Source organism: Notolabrus celidotus, chromosome 11 (genome assembly GCF_009762535.1).
Source record: "Notolabrus celidotus isolate fNotCel1 chromosome 11, fNotCel1.pri, whole genome shotgun sequence".
Classification (NCBI taxonomy): Eukaryota; Metazoa; Chordata; class Actinopteri; order Labriformes; family Labridae; genus Notolabrus; species Notolabrus celidotus.
Window position 1 is genome coordinate 16,079,961 of NC_048282.1, and position 22,201 is coordinate 16,102,161.

General features: G+C 43.8%; 1 protein-coding gene across 1 annotated transcript in view; it reads right to left on the reverse strand.

The window, feature by feature from the left end:
- Positions 1-203: 203 nt before the first annotated feature.
- The window catches only part of casz1 (castor zinc finger 1), a 44,804-nt gene continuing 22,806 nt past the window's right edge, over positions 204-22,201 (reverse strand). Inside the window, exons 5-19 of the mRNA XM_034696849.1 lie at positions 20,016-20,112; positions 17,279-17,443; positions 15,538-15,710; positions 14,283-15,151; positions 10,903-11,035; positions 10,418-10,481; positions 9,266-9,429; positions 8,847-8,969; positions 8,411-8,731; positions 8,105-8,342; positions 7,138-7,309; positions 5,407-5,555; positions 4,444-4,675; positions 3,239-3,589; positions 204-2,500 (exon numbers count right to left, since the gene is read on the reverse strand). Of these exons, the coding sequence (XP_034552740.1) occupies positions 1,236-2,500; positions 3,239-3,589; positions 4,444-4,675; positions 5,407-5,555; positions 7,138-7,309; positions 8,105-8,342; positions 8,411-8,731; positions 8,847-8,969; positions 9,266-9,429; positions 10,418-10,481; positions 10,903-11,035; positions 14,283-15,151; positions 15,538-15,710; positions 17,279-17,443; positions 20,016-20,112 (4,516 nt within the window). The 3' untranslated portion in view covers positions 204-1,235. The remainder of the gene's footprint in view (positions 2,501-3,238; positions 3,590-4,443; positions 4,676-5,406; positions 5,556-7,137; positions 7,310-8,104; positions 8,343-8,410; positions 8,732-8,846; positions 8,970-9,265; positions 9,430-10,417; positions 10,482-10,902; positions 11,036-14,282; positions 15,152-15,537; positions 15,711-17,278; positions 17,444-20,015; positions 20,113-22,201) is intronic.

The following is a 22,201-nucleotide window of genomic DNA, read 5'->3' on the forward strand; positions in this document are numbered from 1 at the left end:
ATTTCTCATTGGAAGGTCACATAAATATTAAATAAAAACCGTTACAACAGGATGTCAACCACAGCCATAATGAATGGAAAAAACGGTCTGTCAATTTTTTCACTTTTAACTTAAAACACCCCATCGCTGAGTGACTCATCATTTCCTCTGGTCAATAAGACCCCCAAACCCTAACCCCCCACCCCTACCCCCCACGACTTGCAGGTCGTTATACCTCAGCGGCTTACAGATCGATATGCTTCTGACTAACAACACAACAAAACAACATCATAAAGCAAAGATACAAATGGTAACAAAAATATTTTTAAATATGCTTATGAGTTATCTATCATCATGGTAATCATCATGGTCAGCTAATAGAAAAGTGCACTATCCACACACAAACTTGATTCCTCCGCAGGGGGCGGGGTTTAATTACAGGGGCTGAGCTTGGTTTTGGTGCTAGTGGAGCGTTTCTAGCAGAATGTCGGAGAGAGAACTGTAGAGACTGCAGCTGAGATCGACCAAACGTTTACTGGTCAGTTCCACGTTATTGAGAACGAAAAAAAAACACCTGAGAGAGGCGGAAACAAGCAAAATGTAACTCCCTTTCTCTCTCAGTGTCTAATAATAATAATAATAATAATAATAATAATAATAATAATAATAATAATTAATATTAATACAGAAAAGAAGATCAAATGGTTCATCACATCCTTTTCCTCATTAGTGATTCACGTCCCTTTTTTCTTCGTGTACACGGCCTCACAGTTCATGTCACCTGTGCCAGCAATTTCCTTTTGTATATCATCGTTCATACACACGCGCACACACACACACACACACACGCACACCTACATATATAGTTATATAGAGAGATTTGTTTTTTTTTCTAACTTTTTTTATCCACACACAAAAAGTGAAAAAATAAAAATAAATTAAAGTCAAACATGCACGCACACAAAAAGACTGATGTGTAGTAAAATGCTTTACATTGCTGCTCTGTGTATTACACAGGGCCTAATTCTGTGTGTCTCCGTTCATATTTTTTTAATGCATAATTGAATTAATAATGTTGGTCATCTTGTAAACATCATAATAAATCATTTTGGGCCGTCATTTTCTCCACACAGTTGTTTTTTTGTTGTCATGTGTAGTCTCTAAACATGATAAATGAGGCCACTTTCATTGTTGTTTGTTCATAGTACACAGGCTTCCTCTTCAGTTCCTACAGTCACTCTTAGTTTTTCTTTTTTTCACGGGTCAGCGTCATGCTTTTCCAGTTGGGAAGAATCAGTGTGGTTAACGGAAGCATCAAAACTCTCACAATTGTTCTTTTCAGCATCTGCCTCTGCCATCGAATCATCATTTGAGTCAGTGTTAATATCCTCCTCGTCCTCCTCCTCTTCATCCTCCTCCTCTGCATGTGCCTCTTCCTCAGGCGACAGGTCCTCCTCAGCCTCACCGGATGTTCCCGTGGTTTCGTCCTGAGCTGCCGGCAGACCCAGCGGGGTTGAGGGGGTGAGGCTGGCTCGCCCTGCGTCCGGATGCATCTTCTTGCTGAGGTCCAGAGAGTCGCTGAGACCCAGACCAACTGCATTCTTCAGGAAGAACAGGGAGCTGCTGGTGTCGGTGCCCAGGTTGAGGGAGCTATCAAGGCTGATGGAGGAGGGTGGGTACGGGTGGTTGTACTCGGCCTGCATGCTGCCTGTTGAGTAGAGCAGGGAGCGAGCACTGCTGTTGATGGTGTGGGACAACCCGTGGAGGCCTCCAGATGTGGGTGTGGATGTGGAGAGGCCCATAGAGACTGGAGGGACTGCAGACACACCTCCTCCCAGGTGGTGCATCCCTTCCTGTTTGGGTGACACAGATGGCAGCTCGCCGCGCTCCTGCTTCTCATGTTTCCTCTTGTGGGAATCCATCTGGGACATGCCGACCACCGTGTGCTTACACTCGGGGAAGGTGCAGTGGAAGTGGGAGCACTTGAGCTTGTATTTACAGTCGGGAACCTCACAATCGACACTGGAGCTGAACTGGCAGAAGCCGGCGGCGCTGATCACGTCTTGCTTGCCGTGGTGCTTGCGATGGGCCGTCACCTTGGTGCTGTCGGTGCAGCGGAAGCCGCAGCGCAGGCAGTGGAAGTGGGTGCTGTTGCCTGAAAACTGGCAGTCGGCGAAGTTGCAGCTGAGGGAGGATTTGAAGCGCTTGAAGTCATCCAAGACCAGGTTGTCCACACGGTCGTGGTGTTGCGCGTGCTTGTACATATGGGTGCGGCCGCAGAACTTGTAGCCGCAGTTTTCACGGGTGCAGTGGTAGTGGGTCACCTTCAGAGAAAACTGACAGCCTGTGTCCTTGCAATTCTCATACAGGTCATAGCGCCTGAAGCCTTCCAGCATCATCCCCTCGTCGAGCATCTTACGGGAAGATGCGGTCTTGCGGCGCTTGCCGTATGGTGACATATCTTCGATGATCCAGAAGCGCTTCTTTGAACCAGTGGCTGTGGGAATGGAGATGGTGTTTCCTGAAAGAAAGAGAGAAAGAAAGAGGAAGCGCATTAAAAAATAATCAGTGGGTTCACAATGTAAAACCCACAAACTACAAGCAAATAACAAAGCGAGTCGGCCGTGGTTAAAACTCTAATGTGCAACCTTACTCAGCCAGAAGTGGTTCACAGCTGAGTAAGCACGGAGAGCCACAATTTTTTTCTTCCTAATTCCAAGAATGATTAAAGGAGGGGGAAAATGACAGATTGACTTTGGAACATGACACTTTTACAGGGTGTCTCCTGCCTCCAAACAGAGGCGGAGCTGTGGGTCTTAACCGACCCTCTTATCTCCATGTTGGTTTATTAGGGGCACCCACCTTTTGCAACACCCTGGGGTCACTGCTAATGATGTGATCCCTGTTCTGCTAGACAGGAAGCAGTGGGCCTCGATAAAACTTGAGGCGTGATTAAATAAGAAGCTGCTGATGTATCCTTGTTAATGGAAGCCAAACAAGGCCCAGGCTTCGTACTACAGGTGCCAAATACCAAAATACTAACACTAACACACACACAGGTAGAAGACAAGTAACTAAAAACTCAGTAAGAATGCACATTTCATCATTAATACATTAGTATTATCATTGTTGCATGCTGGAAAGCCACTTTTTTTTCTCATCTTTCCACAACAATAGTGCAGAGATCACACAGTTAATGCTGCACAGGACTCAATTGAGAGTGACAGCTGCAGTGTTGGTTTGCGCCGGGGATAAGTACCTGCAGCATCCTGCACTATAGGGACGTCATTTTTAACCGGAGACGGAGTGGCAATGATGGGGCTGAAAGCTGGTGTGTTGGTTGGCATGACAACACTCCGAGTGGCTCCCAGAGAGGCGCTGAGCAGAGAGTATGACAGACAGGATGGAGAGAGGAGGTATGGGAGTGAGGGGAGAGGAGGTCGGAGGAGAGCAGGAGACATGGATGGGGCCTGGGACTGGAGGCCAGGATGAGGAGCGGAGAGAGGCGGAAGAGGAAGGGGAGGAGGAGGGGAGGAAGAAGGTGCATTTTGGATAGCGCTAGTGTCAGCAGGGGTGGTGGGAGCAGAAGTGGTGGCAGGGTAGCCTTGTCCTGGAGAGACAGGTTGACCAGAAAGGGTGAAGGACAGACAAGGGGGGGAAGAGAAACACAGCCAGGTACACACACAAAAAACAAGGGCCAAATGGCACACACACACGCACACACACACATACACACACACAGAGGGATGGGAGGTAAAAAGGGAAAGATAAAAGATAAGAGAATGATACAAAATGAGGCCCATTCAAGACAAGTAACCCAAACAGCGGCCAAACAACAATGATGAGAGTAGTGGATAATATTGGCAACACGTGGAGAAATGTGATTATCAAAGACAGGCTCAGATTCAGAAAACAAATGCAGAGGGGAATCCTTTTATCCACTAACTTTGAGGGGAAAGAGGTTTGTTCTCCTTTCCCCTCCTTTGTCCCACAATTCAACCCACTAAAAGCAGTAAAGTAGACATAAAGCGACAGGCATGATCTCTGGCCAAAGGCAAATGTAATAAGCTACACACAGTGCAATAACTCAAAGTACTGATGTGCTAAATGGATGTTTTATGACGATGACCAGGCAAACTGTGAGATATCTTATCTATGACTCAGAACAGAAGAATACAGCATTGTCATCAGGCTCATATATTATGACTGATGTGTCATTATGCTTTTGACTGTATGTCAAACTGGGTGATCGTGAAGCACTTGATTAAATAATGGATGAAATGACAAGTTGCTGTTTTTTTTGGGTCAGGTGTTTTTGGCTGACTAAAGCTTGATGTTTGATGCTGAACATAGGGGTAACAAAACTTTCTTTGCTCTAGCCACTTAACCACTTGAACAGTCTACATGCTGACATCTTGACACCTGACAGGTGTTTTTGGGAGTGGGTTCTTCACAATCCCTCACCTGCTGGGGAACCATCAGGGCCTACAGGTGTGCTGGTACAGCTCCGGTCCTGGTTGGAGGACTCAGAAGAGAGACCCAGGGGGCTGCCGCCTCCTCCCATGTAGTCCATGTAATCATCAGTCTCATCCATGAGGCTGGAGGAAAAGCTGGAGTTGATTCCCTGCTGGGTCATGTGCCCAGATATTGTGCCGCTCCCATGCATGTCATCTCCCCTTTGACCGATTGGCATCACCTGGGGAACAGAAGATCCTTCTTGTAAAGGGGTGTTTGCATGAATCTTGTCATTAATGCAGGTGTTGGCTCTTGGCGTACAATCAAGTATTTCTCACGACAACAAAAGGAATCTGAAAGAATGAACCTTCAACATGAAAAAAAAGAACAAAGAGAACTAGAAAATCCACATGTTTAAATCCACCTTCAGTACATGACGTACAACAGAGGTAGTTCTAGGAAACGAGATAGACTCCACTGTAAATAAATAAAGTGATAGAATCAAAAGAATGTCTCGAATGATTTGTCACTGGTAGGACAGTGTGTGAGCAGTTCTCCCCCAAATTGCCTTTTTTCTCTTTTCACTCTGATTCATAGAGTTGGAAGCCTTTGTTGGAAGATTTTAAATAAAAAACTGACTTAACTTTCATGTAGACAATGTAGCTGTTTATGAACATAACTTTAGACTTCAGTGACCTCTATACTAATTTTCTTTTTCTATAACTAAAAATGTCTTGGACGGGGTTTACTAGAGGAAGACTGTACCTGAAAATGAATCTCTGTGTCTTTTGAAATGTCTGTGCTTTTATAGCGAGACGTGGCACAAACAAATCCATAAGTCTTAATGCCAGGAAACGAGATCTAAAGTATCTATGTACCATATAATCAACACAACGCATTGACCTCATAAAACAGGGTGTGTGAGGTATTTAGCTATTCATTTTCAGCATGGCACATGGCATTTGTTTGTACCTGAGATGGAACTCTGTCAAAGTTCTTCCCCAGCATCCGCCTCATGTGTTTGCGAGCATGTGAGGTCATCTGGTGCTTCAGCAGGAAGGAGAACTGGCAACCTTCACGGATGCAGTGGAAGTGGCTGTTGACTTGGTTATACTTACAACCTGTGAAAAGGAAAAAAAAAAAAAACAGAAGCAGTTGTAAACTCTCCACTTGCAGATTAAATTACCCGTGACTGGTTGAGAGACATGCGAAGAACAGCTTCTGCACTAAAGGCAATATCATCAGGGAGACGGTGTTGAGATTAGATCAAACACAAACAGAAATATTTTTAGTTTTCTTTAATTTCATGATATAGCTGTGACAAAAGAGGGATCGGGTTTCAAAGTGTTTCCGAGTGTACATGTAGGAGGAATATTAGATCACTCCAGTGTCACACTGAGCAAGTCAAGGCTTCTGTGCACTAAACCTGTGGAGCTCTTTTATTACACTGACATGCTTTATTCAATTAGGAATTTACATAAATAAATTCTCATTTTCTGTGGGCCAATAATGCAAACACCCCTGCAAACCAAAGTAAATATACAATTATTACCATATTAAATTCATTTTTCAAAGTATCTCCATTGTCATTTTCCCTTTTGTTCTCCATTGTTCTGCTGTCTGCTGCTTATTCTTCTGTTCTTTTCTCGTGTTTTAACCGGTCTAGCTCTAATTGCTTTATGATTTCAAATTAAATGAATGTTCCGTTTTGTGCCTGTTAATCAAATACCATTATATAAAAGCAGGCAGAAATAATTGAAAGAGTAACATGCTGGGCAGGTGCTAGCATGTCAGTAACCATGGCACCCAGTTTAAGAGCACAACACGTCTGTGTCATCAAATAGCTTTTGCACACACAACGTTTTAAACACGCAAAGTTGAGCAAATAACAGTAACCCCTGTGACATGGAGGGCCTTTTGTGAGACAGAAACCAGGTAACATCATCAGCAGTGCTCAGTTTAATGTTGCTGCCATGGATACTGGCAACCCATCAATTCTTTATGACTGGAGTGCGAGCGATGGTAATCCTTTCTATTTTTCCCTGAGCCCAAACAATACAGTTGGCAGATCAGGCTGGGGACAAAAAACAGCTGTTTAGGGCCTGTTTTTGTTTGCTTTGTTTCTGCGTTTTGAAAAGCTTGTGTAACCGCCTGAAAAAAACAGATCACTTTTAATTCATTTCTGTGTGATGGCAGCGGTGGCTGTGAGGCGCAGCTTCAGAACACAAACAGGCTAAACCAGACAAGCCGGATAATTAACAAACACAAACCTAATTGCTCATTTCTGACAGGGGCAAAAGGAAGAAGAAAACAACCTGGATGTGATTGCCCCCGTTGACGTTATTGCTCATATAGCACAGGCAAGACTACCTTTGGGACTTGAGGTGCCACTGTGAATTTGCAAAACACAGCAACAAAACTATGAAGCAGACTCCTTTCACGCCGCTTAAACAACTCAGAAAGCATGACACCCTGTTTGCCAACATTGGTCTCCGTCCCTTTGTCAACACAGCCACCAAAAATCAATCTATATTTTTCACAATTTTACACTCTTTAATTAGCACAGCTATGCTGGTTAAATATATAAGGCTGAAGCATGCACGAAGGGCTGGTGGGATGACGTACAAGAACAAGAGGCAAGGACACAGAAGTAAAAATGTAGAAAACAATCCAATGCTACAGGATCACTTTTTCTTTTCTTACCCAGCCTCCCACATTCCTCCCTCTTGGTGAAATACTTGAAGCCATTGGCGGCGCGTCGCTCTGCCTTCTCGTGCTTCTTGACGTGCCACGGCAGCTTGGTGGTGATGTTGGTGACAAAGTAGCAGCCAGGCCGCAGACAGTGATAGTGGCCCCTCATTCTGAACTCACAATGCTGCAGAAAGAAACACATCATTTCCAATTTCATGAGTCAAATGTGATGATTGTGAAGCTGATTGTTTCATCTTTCTTTGTGTGCAAACTAAAAGTGAACACTACCCGCAAATTCTCCAAATAAACATAATCAACAGCTCAGCTGGAACATCCCACATTTCTAAGTATGATGACTTTTTATTTCCAGGCTTTCCACAAACACCCCTCCTTCCTAACATGTCTGTACACCACCATCTGTTTGTGAGGCCCAGATCCCAAAGGACTGGGCAAAATAAGATCTGCTCTGTTCAGGCAATGAAGAGACTAAGGGGTGAGGGGAGGAGGAGGAGGAAGAGGAGGTGGAGGGAGGGGGGGGGACTTTTTGTGAGAGGGGTGATTTTCGACACATTAATGAATTCATTTAAACGGTTTTCCAAATACGGGCTCATGAGAGCAGGCAAGGGCTGCCATTTAGGTTTCATTTGCGAAGCATTCCCCTGATTTTTGCCCTATTCCAGACAGCCTTGTTTACTGTGCGAGTGACAATGATTTATTGGGTAATATCAGCTAAATTGGCCTTTTCTGAGAGGAGAATGCGGCAGTCAAAATGACATCATTGACATATAAACAGGCATTACTGGGGTGAGTCGACTGTCTTTTTCAGCAGAGATAGAAGACGGGGAGCAGCGGTTGTGAAAGCCTTGAGTCAAATAACCTCAAACACTGGTCTAATAGATAGCATACTTCATGCTTAGAAAACTCTGGGGGATGACAGTCAGTGAATCTGCTCCTGGCTCTGTTATCAAGCTGCACTCACCTGGTTGGGACACAGACACTGGAGAGAGTAGTAGGAAAACTGGTCACGGATGTTGACCAGGTTGTTGCTAGGGTTGATGTGGTCCAAACAGTGGGACTCGGCCTTGCCGGACGTCTTGCATACATACTTGCAATTCCCAAACAAGCAGTGGAAGTGGAACTTGTTTGAGTACTTGCAGTCAGTAGCCAAACAGGGATCACTGGGTGTACGATAGTGGAAATAATAGTTTAATTGACAACTAGACAAATAGAGAATAAAAACACTGTGAAATGATGTTATAATCACACAAATAAATGTTCTTCTTACTTTTCCTGGAATTGCAGGAAACCAGGTTTGACTTGTGGCTTAGCATTCTCCAGAGAGGTGGTGGCCAGAGGGGAGTTGGCTGGCAGGTTGGGCATCGAAGCCGGCATCTGAGGGATGCTGCCGGTCAGCTGCTTCCAGGCCAGCAGGGAGGGAGGAGGGGAGCTGTAGCCACCAGAGGAGGTGAGATGCGCAACATCCATGGAGGGATTGCTAGCAATAGAGACAGGGGCAGCAGGCTGCAGAGAGGCTCCCTCACTAGAGTCCTTGCCCTCACCAAACTGAGGCTCTGACTTTATTTTCAAGGTGGCTCGGAGGTGGAAGCTGAAAATCAAGATGGAAGCTCATTTTTAGGTTAACCAATAAAGCCAAGAGCTAAAATGTGGAAGAGGGATTTTTTTCTTATTATTTATTACCAAAAGTAGTAGAGGGCACTCACTTGGCATGTTTGATGGCTCCATCCACAGTACTGAAGAGCGCACCACAGTCCTCTACCAGGCAGTGAAAGTGAACTTTCTGAAGGAAGTCACAATGAGCCTCACAGAAGTCATCTGTGTCAAATCTGACATTGGGAGATAATGCAGACAGTGATTAAACTACCCTCTAAAAACATCAACAAATAGCAGGACAACTGGTTGATGTCCTGTAGGTCTGATGGTTGTTTCAAATTCCCCGAAGACCAAATTCTTTATGTCTCTAGGGGTTTCCATGTATATGTCATGAAACAGTATACACAGAAAAACGCCTTCTAGGTAAAGTACTTCTGAAAACCCCAACTGTTTTCTCACCACCAAAATAAATGAGTCAAGTTTAACTAAGTGATTGAAACTACAGTGAGCTTCCTTTGCATTTCCTTACCTGCGAAGGTACTTTCTCCAGAGCTCAGTGTGTCTATCTGCCATAGGCCTCTTCAGCACACTGTTCAGATACTGTGCAGCCTCCGAGGAGCTGCTGCCCTGGCCCATCTCCAGCTCTGTCTTCAGGTTCATGGCACTGAACTGGGTATGGTTCACCTGTGTCATCTATAAAACACAGAGAGATGAACAACCAGCTGCTGGGTTAGCTGAGCATACGTATGCTGGGCAGTTACATATGTTAGTGAGAGTGTGAGAGTTAAAACAAACACACACACATACACACACACACACACAAACATTTGGCAAAGCAAAAAAGCACTGCCAGATTTACAAACATCCAGGATTTTGCTTGAGTGCAGGCCAAGTGTGTTTGCCAAGTGTCCTCTGGGAGAAACAGTTAACCCTTTTGTGCGGAATGGTGGCTTGAATCAAAGCCCCAAAAGCTGACATGACATGAGGAGCTGTTGGACAACAGGTCCGCATTCTCCCTCACTGTCTGGGTTTTATGACAGCGTTAAGGAGAGCAACTCTAAAGAAAAGCTCCCCTAGGGGAAGTTTAAAAAAAGACGACATGTTTGTGTGGGAGGGAGGAGGTCTTGATCAGTTGCCTAGGGTAAAAGAAATGGAGGCTGATATGCCATTACATCATCAATGTGATTGAAACCACCTGGCACATTTGTATCAATCAGGAGAGATTTATGATAAGGACGATGTCCATTTTAATCTTCGCGAAAAATAAATACTCATTTAAATTTTCATACGCTTCCATTTAGACTTGGTAAAAAATGAGGGCAGCGCCTTCCTATTTTTTCCCCCTCTGACTTTTTAATCAAATAATTTACAAACTCTATAAATAACTGTAGAGTGAGGCGGGGGAAGAAAAAGTATAAAGGAGGAGAAAAAATGGACGGCGAGCTCAAAACAGCTCATCAAAAAACAAACATCTCTATATATCTGGCATGGCACCCAGCTACTGCTTCATTATATTAATTTGTGAGAGGTGCGGTGAAAATTACACTGTATGAAAAATGGCTGGAAAATTTAAATGATACAAACTCATCTTATTAGCGGTGAAACATTAAAAAACAAACAGGCCCCTCCGTGTCCCGCTAATTTGTCTTTGGATGAAAGGCGTTTGATGGATGGATCTTACCTTATTCATAAGCGAGGATAAAAGAGATGTATTCCCTGGTACAGCGTGTCCGTTTGATTCATTACTGGAACAAGGAAAATGAACAATGTTTAGTCAAGATTTGCATGAGAACAGTAAATATTACTATTTATCACACAAGGTGTGCCTGTATAATGAAGAAGAAAAATGCTGTCTTCTTAAGAAATAAGATCTACTGTGAGTTGCAGGGAAGATTAGAGATGCAGGGTTATATAAACATCCTTCTTGCTCCAAAGTGGAGAAATATGTTGTGGATTTTCTAATTGTAGGAGCATGTATATATAAATGAGATGTTCTAGATAAATAATTTATGGTATTAAGCTGTGTGCAGAGAAATTAGAAATCATGCTCATTAAGAGAAAGCTTCTTTTCTTGTTAATTACAGGTAATATACTTTGTAAATTTAGAACAAGAAATTGCCATCTTTAATACAGCATTAACCCCTTTAGTGCTATGAAGCTGTCTACCTGTGGTCTTTTTTGCTCAGGTCCAGGCTGTGCTCCTGCGTGGAGTCTTGGGAGGCCCCGGAATTGGTGTCCACTGGCTCCTGCTTCACTTGAACCAGATTGAACTGGCTAGCTGAAGCAGGCTGCCCATTCCCTGAGGATCAAGAGAGAGAAGCAGAGGAGAGAAGAGACAACAAAGTTATTGTTGGTCAGCATTATTATGCTATGACGAGATCCAATCTGACTTCTGTCCCAGCCCGAAAAGAATACTCGGAGTGATAATTATTGCGAAATTATGTCAGGCCGTCAAACCTTTTAAATGGTGATTGAGAGGCGGGAGATATGAGGGAAAAAGACTCCTTTTTCTGCAGCACTTGTCACAACTCATTTGCTGGGCTGCCTCTTAACTGGTCATTAAGTGAGATGCTAATGCTGAGGGAAAGTGGCAGTCTTAGATTGGCCACCCCCCTCCCTTCCCACCTTCCCAACTCCTCGTTGGCCTGACAACGGACGGCAGCCAATGCCACTGAGCGTACCCACAAGGAACAAGGGTGCTATGTCGGTCAGATTGGAGCTGACAGCCAATCAGATTGGTTCAAATAGCGTGACCTCTCGATCACATTCTCCTCCAAATAGGTATTCAGTGGATGTTGTGTGCGAGGACAGGAGGGTAGAAATGAGATAAATAAAGACCAGGGGATGACTTGGGGTAAAAATGCTGACAGGGAGGTGAATTCTGCCCCATCCCTGATCCCCAAGGGATGAAATATTAATTTGTCCCGGGGCTACAAAGAGAAAGCTGGGCTTTTGTTGGCAATAAGTGCTGTTTTATTTTTGAAAAAAAATGTGTGGCTGGGAGGGGTGACCCCGGTGTAGCCTCTAGGATACTGTGAGGCTGGAGAGCCTCAGCGACCCTGATCTGTTTGATGAGGAATCTGCTGTTTAGGAACGGTGGTTGGTGCTGAGGGATAGTGACAGGCAAGGTCATGGGCAACCAAGTGTATGCCCTTGGCCCTCAGCCTGGTGAGGCTTCTCTCCTTTTTCTTGCTCCAGAGAAAACAAGACCAGCCTATCTAAGGGGAAATCTGAGCAGAGTTCCCCCTGCTACAAGATGACCCAAAGACATATCAAAGAGAATAGGAGTGGAAAAGCCAGTCCTGGGCCTTGTCAGCTGAAAGCCAAGAGATGGGGAAGTGTCAGTGTCAGTGTCAGTTCAGTTTGACAAAGGCTGAGGTTGGAAGGGCTGGAGGTGTGGTTGGGGTGGGGCTAAAGGAAAACAGCAGTCAAACAATTTTGCGTCTGGTTTGAGCTTTGAGGTCACTGAATGCTTACCAAGTCTCCGTCCAGCGCGTATTCCCTCCCCCCAACTTCATATGAGTACACCCAAAATTAACTAGCCAGACAGATCCTCCCTTGTCATTGACAATTAAATCAAGTCTCAGACCAAATGAGAGCACATTATATCAAGAGCCACTCGTTATATGGTGTCCGTATTATCACCAGTCAGATGAAAACATGCCTTTACAATGTCACATGACGAGTAAATAAAATAAGGTTGATTATAATGCAAAAGTCTCTTGTTTTCTTGTACACCATGAAGTTATTTTTTTGTATCCACTTGCCATAGAGGGAGAACAAATGAGTTTGACTCAAAGCAGCTTCTTTCTGGAAATTATCCAGGAATAATGTATTACCATGTAATTACCCTGGATAAGATACAGAGCCAGTGAAAGATCATTTGTACTGTGTGTCTAATTAGTAAACCCTTCAGATGCTTGAATCTCCGCGAAAAACACTTAGGGGTAAATTAGAGCGGAACACTTGTAATAATAATACAAAAAAACTACTACTGAGAATATACTGAAAGCAGAAACAGGAGAAATGCAAAATCACCACAATAGAGGTGAAGTTTCACAACCCTCTGAAAAAAATAACAGTGTGAAAAATAGCCACAAACACAGTGAATTTTCTCACACCTTTTTGATAGAGAAGCACAAACCACTTCCTCCTTGTTTTAGCCCAAATGTCCTGTTCACACATTTCACGAAACAAATAAGAGAAACAAAACTACAGCTGTAGTGCACTGAACTTTAAGGTTATGGTTTAGTTTTGAGATAGAGAAGCTTATTTTAAATCAGCTTTGTTATCCAGAAGAGAGATCTGAAATGCAGCCTCTCAGTGAGACAACGGGAGGGGTGGTGAAGGCACCATCTGTGGAGGCCCCACCCTCAGTGGGGGCCCTCCAAGTGTTCAGACTACCTGCTGGAAGCCCAGAGGTGGAGCTCAGCCTGACAGCCCGTGCTCAGTTCGGCTCCCCGGAGCAGCTGCCCCAGCTCTCTCCCAGGGCCTGTCCTGCTCCAGGAACACCACCAGGAATTGTAATCCTTCCCAGTCCCAACATCCGGAGACGCTCCCCCTTGCAGCCCCATTTACAATCTGCACCCCACCTGCTCGGGCTCAGCGCAGGAGGCCCCTCTGCTTCTGAATGCAAAACTGTGCTCTGCAGTGCATTATCAATTTAATGCTTTAACTTCATTTTCATTTTCAGGAGCTTTGGTTGGAGCCATATGATAAACAAAGACAAGGCAATTACCTCCAAAATTTATGTGAATTGTGTTTATGCTAAATAGATATTGACATGTTTTTGTGCAAACAGAAGGTTTCTAGAAAGTCAAAAATTTTGTCTTTACTGATGCATGCAAGTGTGTCAGAGTTCTTGTATCAGTGAAAAAAAACTCTCTTCCTGAGCTTGGGTGCATTGAGTCATTTCTGCCTGAGCGATTTCTGTTGTTTTATCAGTTTGCAAAGAGGATACAGAAAAGGAAAAAAAAACTCCTTTTTTTTTGTTCTCGCAATTTCTGAACTTAATTTCATTCCACCTCCATTTGCTTGGAACGGGCGCAGACATAGATAAGAGACCAATGATGAGGAAACATGTTCGACACAAGCCCCAGGAGCCCCCACTCTGAACATCATAAGAGACTTTTACAGGCTCTACTCTCCCCTGTCAGCGCATTTATCTCCAAATGGATTGTGGGTATCTAACAAACGATCAACACAATAACAAGCCCAGAGCAGAGGACCAGGCCTCTGGTATGTCCCTTTAAGCCTGAAAGCAGCAGTTTTTTCTGCCTTTTCCTCCACTGTGGGATAGTGATAAAATTGACCTGTGAGTGCACTCTCTCCTCTCAGGCTGTAGTGGAGTGAAGTCCACGCAGAAATAAAGGATGTGGTTTTTTGAATGCATGTAATATATTCTCTTTGGATGCTGAAATAGTTGCAGCCTGAAAGATCTGTCAATTTTGTAGTACTTTTGTCTTTAAGTAGAGTGACCGTGAAAGCTCATCTTTACAATGTACCACTAATTTGATCAGATATTTAATAGTTACAGCTTTACTGACCTATGTCTGGGTTGTGGGAGGGCTTCAGGGCAGCTGCTGCCAGTCTGGCCATCATGGGTGATATCAGACCTTTGCTTGCAGAGATCTTCTCCATGATGGAGGCGGTAGTGAAGGAGGTCGGGGTGGATGCCATTGCCCCATCTGCCCCCAATGTGGAGCACCCTTGGGTCAGTGAGTCAGTAGGCATGGAGTGGGTCCCAGATGATACAGCTGAAATCAGGCTAGCGGCTGGCAGAGGTGGTTGAAGAGGCAGCCTGGGCATAAGGGGGAAGAATGGGTTGGAGGTGGCCAGCGCACTGTTGGATAGAGCGAGGGCCACCTGCATGTTGCTGGGTAGGGCCTGGGACACCAGGTTGGACATGCGCTGGCCCGCACTCGGCATCAAGGATGCAGCTTTGAGAGTGTGGCCCGATGAAGGAGACGAGGTGACTGCAGTGGTGGGTGTGGCCAACAGGTGTGATACAGTGGTGGACTGCTGGGTCGTAGGCGAGGCACTCAGGCTGGAGTTCTTGCTGCTGATGGCTGAGAAGTCCATCAGGTCATCATTGCTCGACTCATCTGGCTCATCCTTGGGTACCATAAAGGTGGAAGAGAGGCCCATGACGCCGGAGGAGCGGATGTGACGGCGCTCATGTTTGCGCTTGTGGGAGGTCATCTGGCTGGTGGAGGTAAAGGTGAAGCCGCAGCCGGAACGGATGCAGTGGAAGTGGTTGGTGGCTTTGCTGTACACACAACCTTCATACTTGCACTCCTCATACTTGTAGAACTTCTTGAAGCCATCTTTCGCATAGGCATCATCCTTGATGTGGTAGCTCTTGTGCTTCTCAATGTCACACTTGTTCTTGAAGGTGAATGTGCAGCCTGGGCGCCTGAAAAAAGAACGGGAAATAAAAGGAAAACATGATGAGCTATGATGCTATGTAACAAAGACACCTTAGTTCTTGGAGACGTGTAGAGGGTCCACATGATTCAAATACTTTATAATGTAGGAATGATATCTGAGCCTGTACTGTAAGACAGTAGCAGCTCATTGACGTGTCGCCACCTGCATCCTTTGCCAGAGGGACACATTCCAGGGAATGAATTAACCAAATGATTCTTTAAATCTATGGATAAAAGCTCTCTGATGCATGCTCTTCAAAGTAAGAGGTTGGTGCAAAATTATGAAACTGAAAAGGATTTAAAAGGTGACTAAAAAAATTGAAACAAAATCAAATAAATGTTACAAGAAATCTAGCACATTAGGCCCATTCACCTGCAGTGGAAGTGTGTAGTCTTCTGTCCGTAGAACTGACACCCTACTGTGCCACAGTCCTCAGTGGCACGAAATCTCTGAAAGCCATCATTGATCAGCTGGGCATTCTTTTTATGGAAGTTTTCATGGGTCATGACATCAGAGGTGCTAGTGTACACCTTGCTGCAGCCCACCTGCAGAGCACAGAAAAAGCATGAAAAAATAAGATCCTGGCCCACATCAGACATGTGTGTTTTAGTTTGAAAGACAGGTCTGAAAAAAAAAAAAAACTTCAAAAGAGGATTTCCTCAGGAGATGTGACAAATGACACAGGTTATAGAGCATGAGCTCGTTGTGGTTTGGAAAGAGCTAATTTAATTTGTGTTAATGCACACCAGAGATGAAAATGTTCTAAGACAAACCTATCAACTGGAAACAATCATTTTCAGTGTGACAACATGAAACTCCTGTGACTAAAAGAGGCAGTGGTCACAGCCTGCAGCTGAAACTACAGTACCTTCCTGGCAAAGCTGCCTCGTAGAAAATGAAATTCATATTTGGAGTGTGACAATGCAGCAACCACAAACTTACTGTAACTCTGACAATAAATTTCAAAGATGGAGGGGGCTGAGGGAAGCTGATGGAGTAATATGACTGTCTTGGTCTCCAGTTTAAAATGTTCTGGTACTCGGAGCCAACAGAGAGAAAAAACAGGTAATGTTTGAAATAAAAGTAGCACTTGTATATCAGGCCTGGCACTTTTCACTGATACAAACCGGGCAACTTCTCCATATTGAGTCAAACAATGAAAAAAATGCCACTCTGTTTTTTTCCCTCCTAAATCAAGGGAGCCCGATGCCAACATCTGCAGAATCTCAGGGACTGTTAAAACAAGGGCTGAAATATCCCAATAACAATTACACTGTTAGAGAGGTTTAAAAAGGAATATATCTTAAACCATCCTCTGCAGTGTTGCTGCCCTGCCTGTGAAGAAGCTCTCGGTGCAATGACACATTGAAAATAAGCAGATCTAAAAAATTAAACAAATCCTGCAGGGAGAGTAATCTTCAACTGGTTGCTTGGTACTAAAAGATGAAAAATGTGTAGTTTATATAAACACCTAACTGAATTTTATCCATGCCAATTAAGGAGCGAGAGAGTGAAGAGGTGGGGAAAGCGCAGGCAGCCTCACGAGTATTCAGTCTTACAATATTCTTTTATTTACTGTAGGCCACGTAAGACCAAACTGCTACTTGGAGACACTGCGGTGAGAGAGAAAATGTAACTCTCTTTTAAGATGAAGGTAAACTGTGATACACTCAGACACACTGAATCCATGTGAGATATGGACATCATCCTTATAATGATACTTATAACCCCCTTTTCACATACTTCATCCAGTTTTAAATTTAGAGCGACAAAAATAGTCATTTCAGGGCTCTTCTTAGATAAAGACCAGGCTGTAGGCTCTATTCAGGTTTGTGTGATCTGGTTCGCTCACAGCCATGTTCGTTGTGTGGCTCTGGTATGCAAATTGTATGATGAATTATGCATTTATCCACAGCATTACGTTTCACATTTTCTTACCATCATAAGTGAGTTGTGGGTTATTCGTACTGTACGTACTGCTTACGCACTTCGGTATTTTTCTGTTTCCGTCTGTGTGTGATTTCATGTGCATACATGTCTACTGTACGTGTTTGTGGGTTTGTCATGGGTAATTGTGTAGGTGGAGAGGAGGTGTGGAGTCTGTGTAGTGTACCTGCATGCAGTGGTAATGGGTGCTTTTCCCATTGAGGTGACAGCCATGATAGTAGACACTGCAGTCGTCCAGAGGGCTGAAGCGCATGAAGCCATGCTGCAGAGAGTTGTCCCTCTTCTTGTGCATGTTGTAGTGCCTGATTACATCCTGCTTACTGGTAAACCTCTGCAAAAAGGGAGGGGGAAAAATGTACGGCAACAGGTTGGTGTTTATTTAAACCAGTCACAGAATCAGCAACAAGTCATTTTATCTCTGTGGAAGCAGCAGCTGCAACATGCACGAGCCAGTTGGCAGTTGGGGAGGGCTGTGGACACTGCAATGGAGAGGGCCAGGATGTCTCTAAAAGATGACGTTCTGTGGTTATTGATTTACTTTGCATATCACTAAGTTGTGTCCTATCCAAATGCAGCAGAGGCTCTGGAACTTTCTGTGCATAGGAGAATCTTCCACATGGAACATGAAGTACACTCCCCATACACGCACCGTCTCCACATTACTTTTTCCCTTTCACCATAATGTATTTTTTTAATTAAGACAAATCAATTGACATGCAAGATCACAGTTCTGATGTTTCTGGCTCTGGAAAAATTATGTTCCGTGCAGATGGTTTCTCAGACGTGCACAGGGGAAAACAGAAGACAACGGAAACAAACAAACAAACAAGCCAACCAAAAAAACGCTTTCCCTTTCAATTCGCTGAGATATGATTCCGTTTTTAATTAAAGCATTAACACTCGCTTTTGGTGAATGCGTAGCCTGTAATAATGAGTGAATACACTCAGAGACCCACCTTCTTAAATTACAAAATAAAAAAATAAATGCCAAAAAAAATCCCTCCTACACCCGGGAGTCAGGAACAGAAAACAGAAAAGTCACTCCACAGAGACCTGCAGCAACCAAATCTGCTGTAATTGGGCTTAAGCTGATGTTACAGAAGCTGTAACAGGAGAAGCGCAAATCAATGAGACAGTTCTGTCTTCAATCCATATTTATCTCCAGTTGAGGGAAAAACATCAGAAAGAGCGATTCTAAAAAGCAACTAATTGCTGTACAAAGTAGGGTAATTGCTTTGTGTCATGTGTTCCACTCACGCACAAGTAAAACGCTAAGATCTCACACAGCTGTTCATTCCCTTTCTCTTGGCCTGTTTCCCACTGCATATTTCTGAGAGGTTTGACTCCTGTAGAGGAAAACATCCCTTTAAGATTTTTAATCAAATTAATGAATGTTTTGGATTCATCACTTTTTGAATCATTTTTCTGAAAACCCCCAGAGCTCAGTTCTGGGCTTTTATGCTTTCTGGCATCTAGTTGTTAATGATGACCAGAAGATAAGTTGAACTGCGGTCATGGTACATTCGATCCATCAAGCCGTCCAAAATAGGCCATGGAGAGAGCTGACTGGGAAAAAGATCTCATTTTCAGTTGAGTGGTGATGAAGGTTGGGAGCCACTTGCTACATTTATTTTAGGATTCCCACTAGTGTGGCAAGATGCACACTCTCCCTCATGTACAAGTCCATGAAAGGAGAATGTTAAGACTCAGCCAATCGCCCGGAGGCTGGCAGTGGGATAATATTCCAGGAGAGTGTGTCATGTAACATTTCATGAGTTATCGCTTCGAAAGGGGCTGCTCATCACTGCCTGCTTGTTTTTTTCAGGGTATTGACATCCCAGAGAGCTGGCCCCAGAGCATATCTGTGTTTCCACGCAACACAAAATCAACAGAGAAATGTGGACCTGACCGTGGAAATTGCCATGATAACCTGAACTAACACTCTAAATAATGACATGAAATGATTTTCCTTTGTATTCCTCCAAGAATGTGTCTCATCAGACTGTGAAGTGTGATTCATGCAGAAAATAAAAGCCTGGATCTGTAATGCTTTTCACCAGATAAACAATATTTATCGAGCGGTAATCTCTCTTGATCGGGAGCAGACAAAGAAGATTACAGCTGAAGATGACTTAATTCAGAAAATTGTTCAGAAAGGAAGGAAAACACACACAGCTCTAGCCGCGCATGGATTTTTGACATCTTTGACAAATCTTCCTGTGTTTGTCTAACTCTCTCAGGCCATATGCTACAGCAAACACAAAGCCTGTGTTATGATCTGCTCTGTGTTTTTTCTCCTTCCTGTGCCACACATGACAACTCCCGGGACCAGGACAAGATTAATAACGTGAAAGGGGATTAAAGGCAGGCCCCCAGTCAGTGGCAGATGTCTTTAGAAAAAAGAGCCCATAGATAAAAAAGAGCCATATTTCAAACATATTTACAATTAACCCTAGTGATTAAAGGCCAACCATCAAAGACCAACTGTGTCTGGAAGGCGCCTGCAGACTGTACCAAAGTAAACACACACTGCCTTTTAGGGCAAACAAACTTTTCATTTCAGTAGACTTTGGCTGGGTGTGACTACAAATGAACAGAAAACACATTATCCGGTTTAGCAATCATAAAATCACCATATGTCCTTTACCCTGTCCTGAAGAAGTAGAGGATGTTTACCTTTAAGGCAGTTAAATGTGTTTCACATACAGTTAAACTTTAGTAATGACTACTTTGAACTAAAATTAAAAAAAGACGCCACTTGGAACACGATCACCTTGTCATGTTTTTCTCATTCAGTCAGAATCTTAACTTTGATACACCAAGGTTATAATGACATTTGCAGTACACAGTAGAATTTGTTTATGGGTATTTTGGAGATGCTCAAAAAGTATTGAAGTACTCACGCTCACCTGGTAGTTACACTCAGGGTCCATGCAGTGGTAATGCTCTCTGTACTGGTACGCACAGTGCACATGCCCACAGTGTTGACTTCCAGAAAACCTGAAAACCAAGTTAGAGGACACATTGCAACAGTTAGACATTTCATCAGCCACTCAGAATAGTGAGTAAAAAGATGTCAGGACTGGTTCACAACCTGGGAACACATCAGAGCTTATCGCACACAGAACAGTCACAGGGATGAAGAAGCTAAGAGATAAAGCCGCTCAGGAAGACGACGGTGTGACTCAAAAGTAATCAGCAGCAAATCAAGACTGATTAGTGAAGAAAATTATTTGAAATACAGGGAACAGCCAAAATAAGACAGGTGAAGGAGTTTTCAAAGGCATTATGCTCATCTCACCTTCAATGCAACTCCTTCAAACTGGCTTCTGCTTTCCACACTGCTGCAACAATTTACCCGTCTGTCACACCAATTTCAGCCAAATTAGCTCCATTTATTTCCAAAGCAGCCGTAAGAGACACTTATTACACTGAAACCCTTTCCCTTGACACGCATACACACACCCACTCAGGCATCAGGAACCCAATGACTACTTTATTTCTAAATGCTGTGAAAACCCTTGTCAAATCAATGCACAGTTCTTTCAGGTTAACCACATTTTTATCCTCTGTGAGGAGAAGGGTCAGGTATCGTGAGATGTAAGAACAGCTCTGTCTACTTTTCACCACGGACTCCTCACTCTTTAGTCTAGTAAAAAAAACAAGAAGCTTGCTGCTTGCTACAGTACAGCCACTTTTACGGTGGTGATTATAAGTCAGACGATGATGACTGTTAAAATCCTCCAATTACCAGTGAAAACACACAAATAAACATTTGCACTGCTGCTGCCAAGAGCTCCATCTGCTAGTGTAGAGGAGAGGGGGAAAAGGGGGCTAAGTAATATTTTTTCCATCTCTCTTTCGTTTTTTTCCTTGTTAGGATTATCCCAGAGCTGCATTTACAGATCACTTTGCTGAGTTCATTAAGCTAATTGAACGGCATATCCACTACTCTTTTTAAGTTGGCTGTGTGAGTGTATGTGTGTGTCTGCAAAATGGTGATGGTGGTAGAGAGGGTTTTGCAAAGGTTTGATGGCTCTTTTAGGAAAGACAAAACCAAGAGTTGAACTACGTGTGTGCACATAATGAAGCCAGAACATTTCCCAACCATTAATGCTTTCTATACCCTTCTTTCCCATACGTACACGTGCGCATACATTTACACTTATGAACACACAAAGCCCCCCACATCCCCCTGAGACTATGGCCCACCCCTCTGCTCATTGCCCAGCTGTATCACTTTGCCTCTGGACAATTCCCACTTGACGCGTCAGGGGGCCTAATGGGCCGCTGCTATTCAGCAGCAGATTAAATATTAATATCGCCACGATACAGAGATTGCAGCGCATCTCCAGTTACAATGGAGATACACAGATCAAAGTGCCGAGGCAGTAGTGAGTGCATGAAAGCATTTAAAAAGTGAATCTGCAACTAAACACTATGAGAGAAGCTCTTTAAAATATCAAACTGTGGTATAGTGAAGAGATTAATAACTTTTCCCCCTCTTTTCACAAAGATTGCGAGGAACACGTTTACAACGCTGGTTTTTAGTATTAGTGTGCACTCATTAGCCCCGGCTCGAAAGAGGCCCCTCCCCCACTTCTACCTCCCCTCTCAGTGCAACATTTGCCCTTTTTATGAGCCCTCCTTTTCCATTTTTTCCTCCCTCCTCTTCTATCCTCTCTCTTTTTTTCCAACCCCAACACGGAAATTGAAACTGTATCTGGGCTTATCTGCAGCCTCCCCGTGCATCAACTGCCGAGATGTTTAGACAAATTTTATGCATTATGCAGCGCAAATATCAAAACAGTTCTTGGCAGTGCCAGCAGAAGCCTCATTAAAAATTCCTTAATTAAATCTTCTTGCAAAATGTAATCAGTCCAAGGAAGGGGTTTTGTGTGTGTATGTGTGTGCAGAAGAGGACGCGTGTGTGTATGTGTATGTGTGTCTGTCAGTGCCAAGGCTTTGATTTGTGCCCTTCATGTTATGGCTTGGAGAAGTAATCATTAACGCCAAAGCCACTTTGGCTTTTCAAATGCTGTTTTTCTCCCTTTTTAAATGGAATAAACAAACAAGTGATAATCACCTT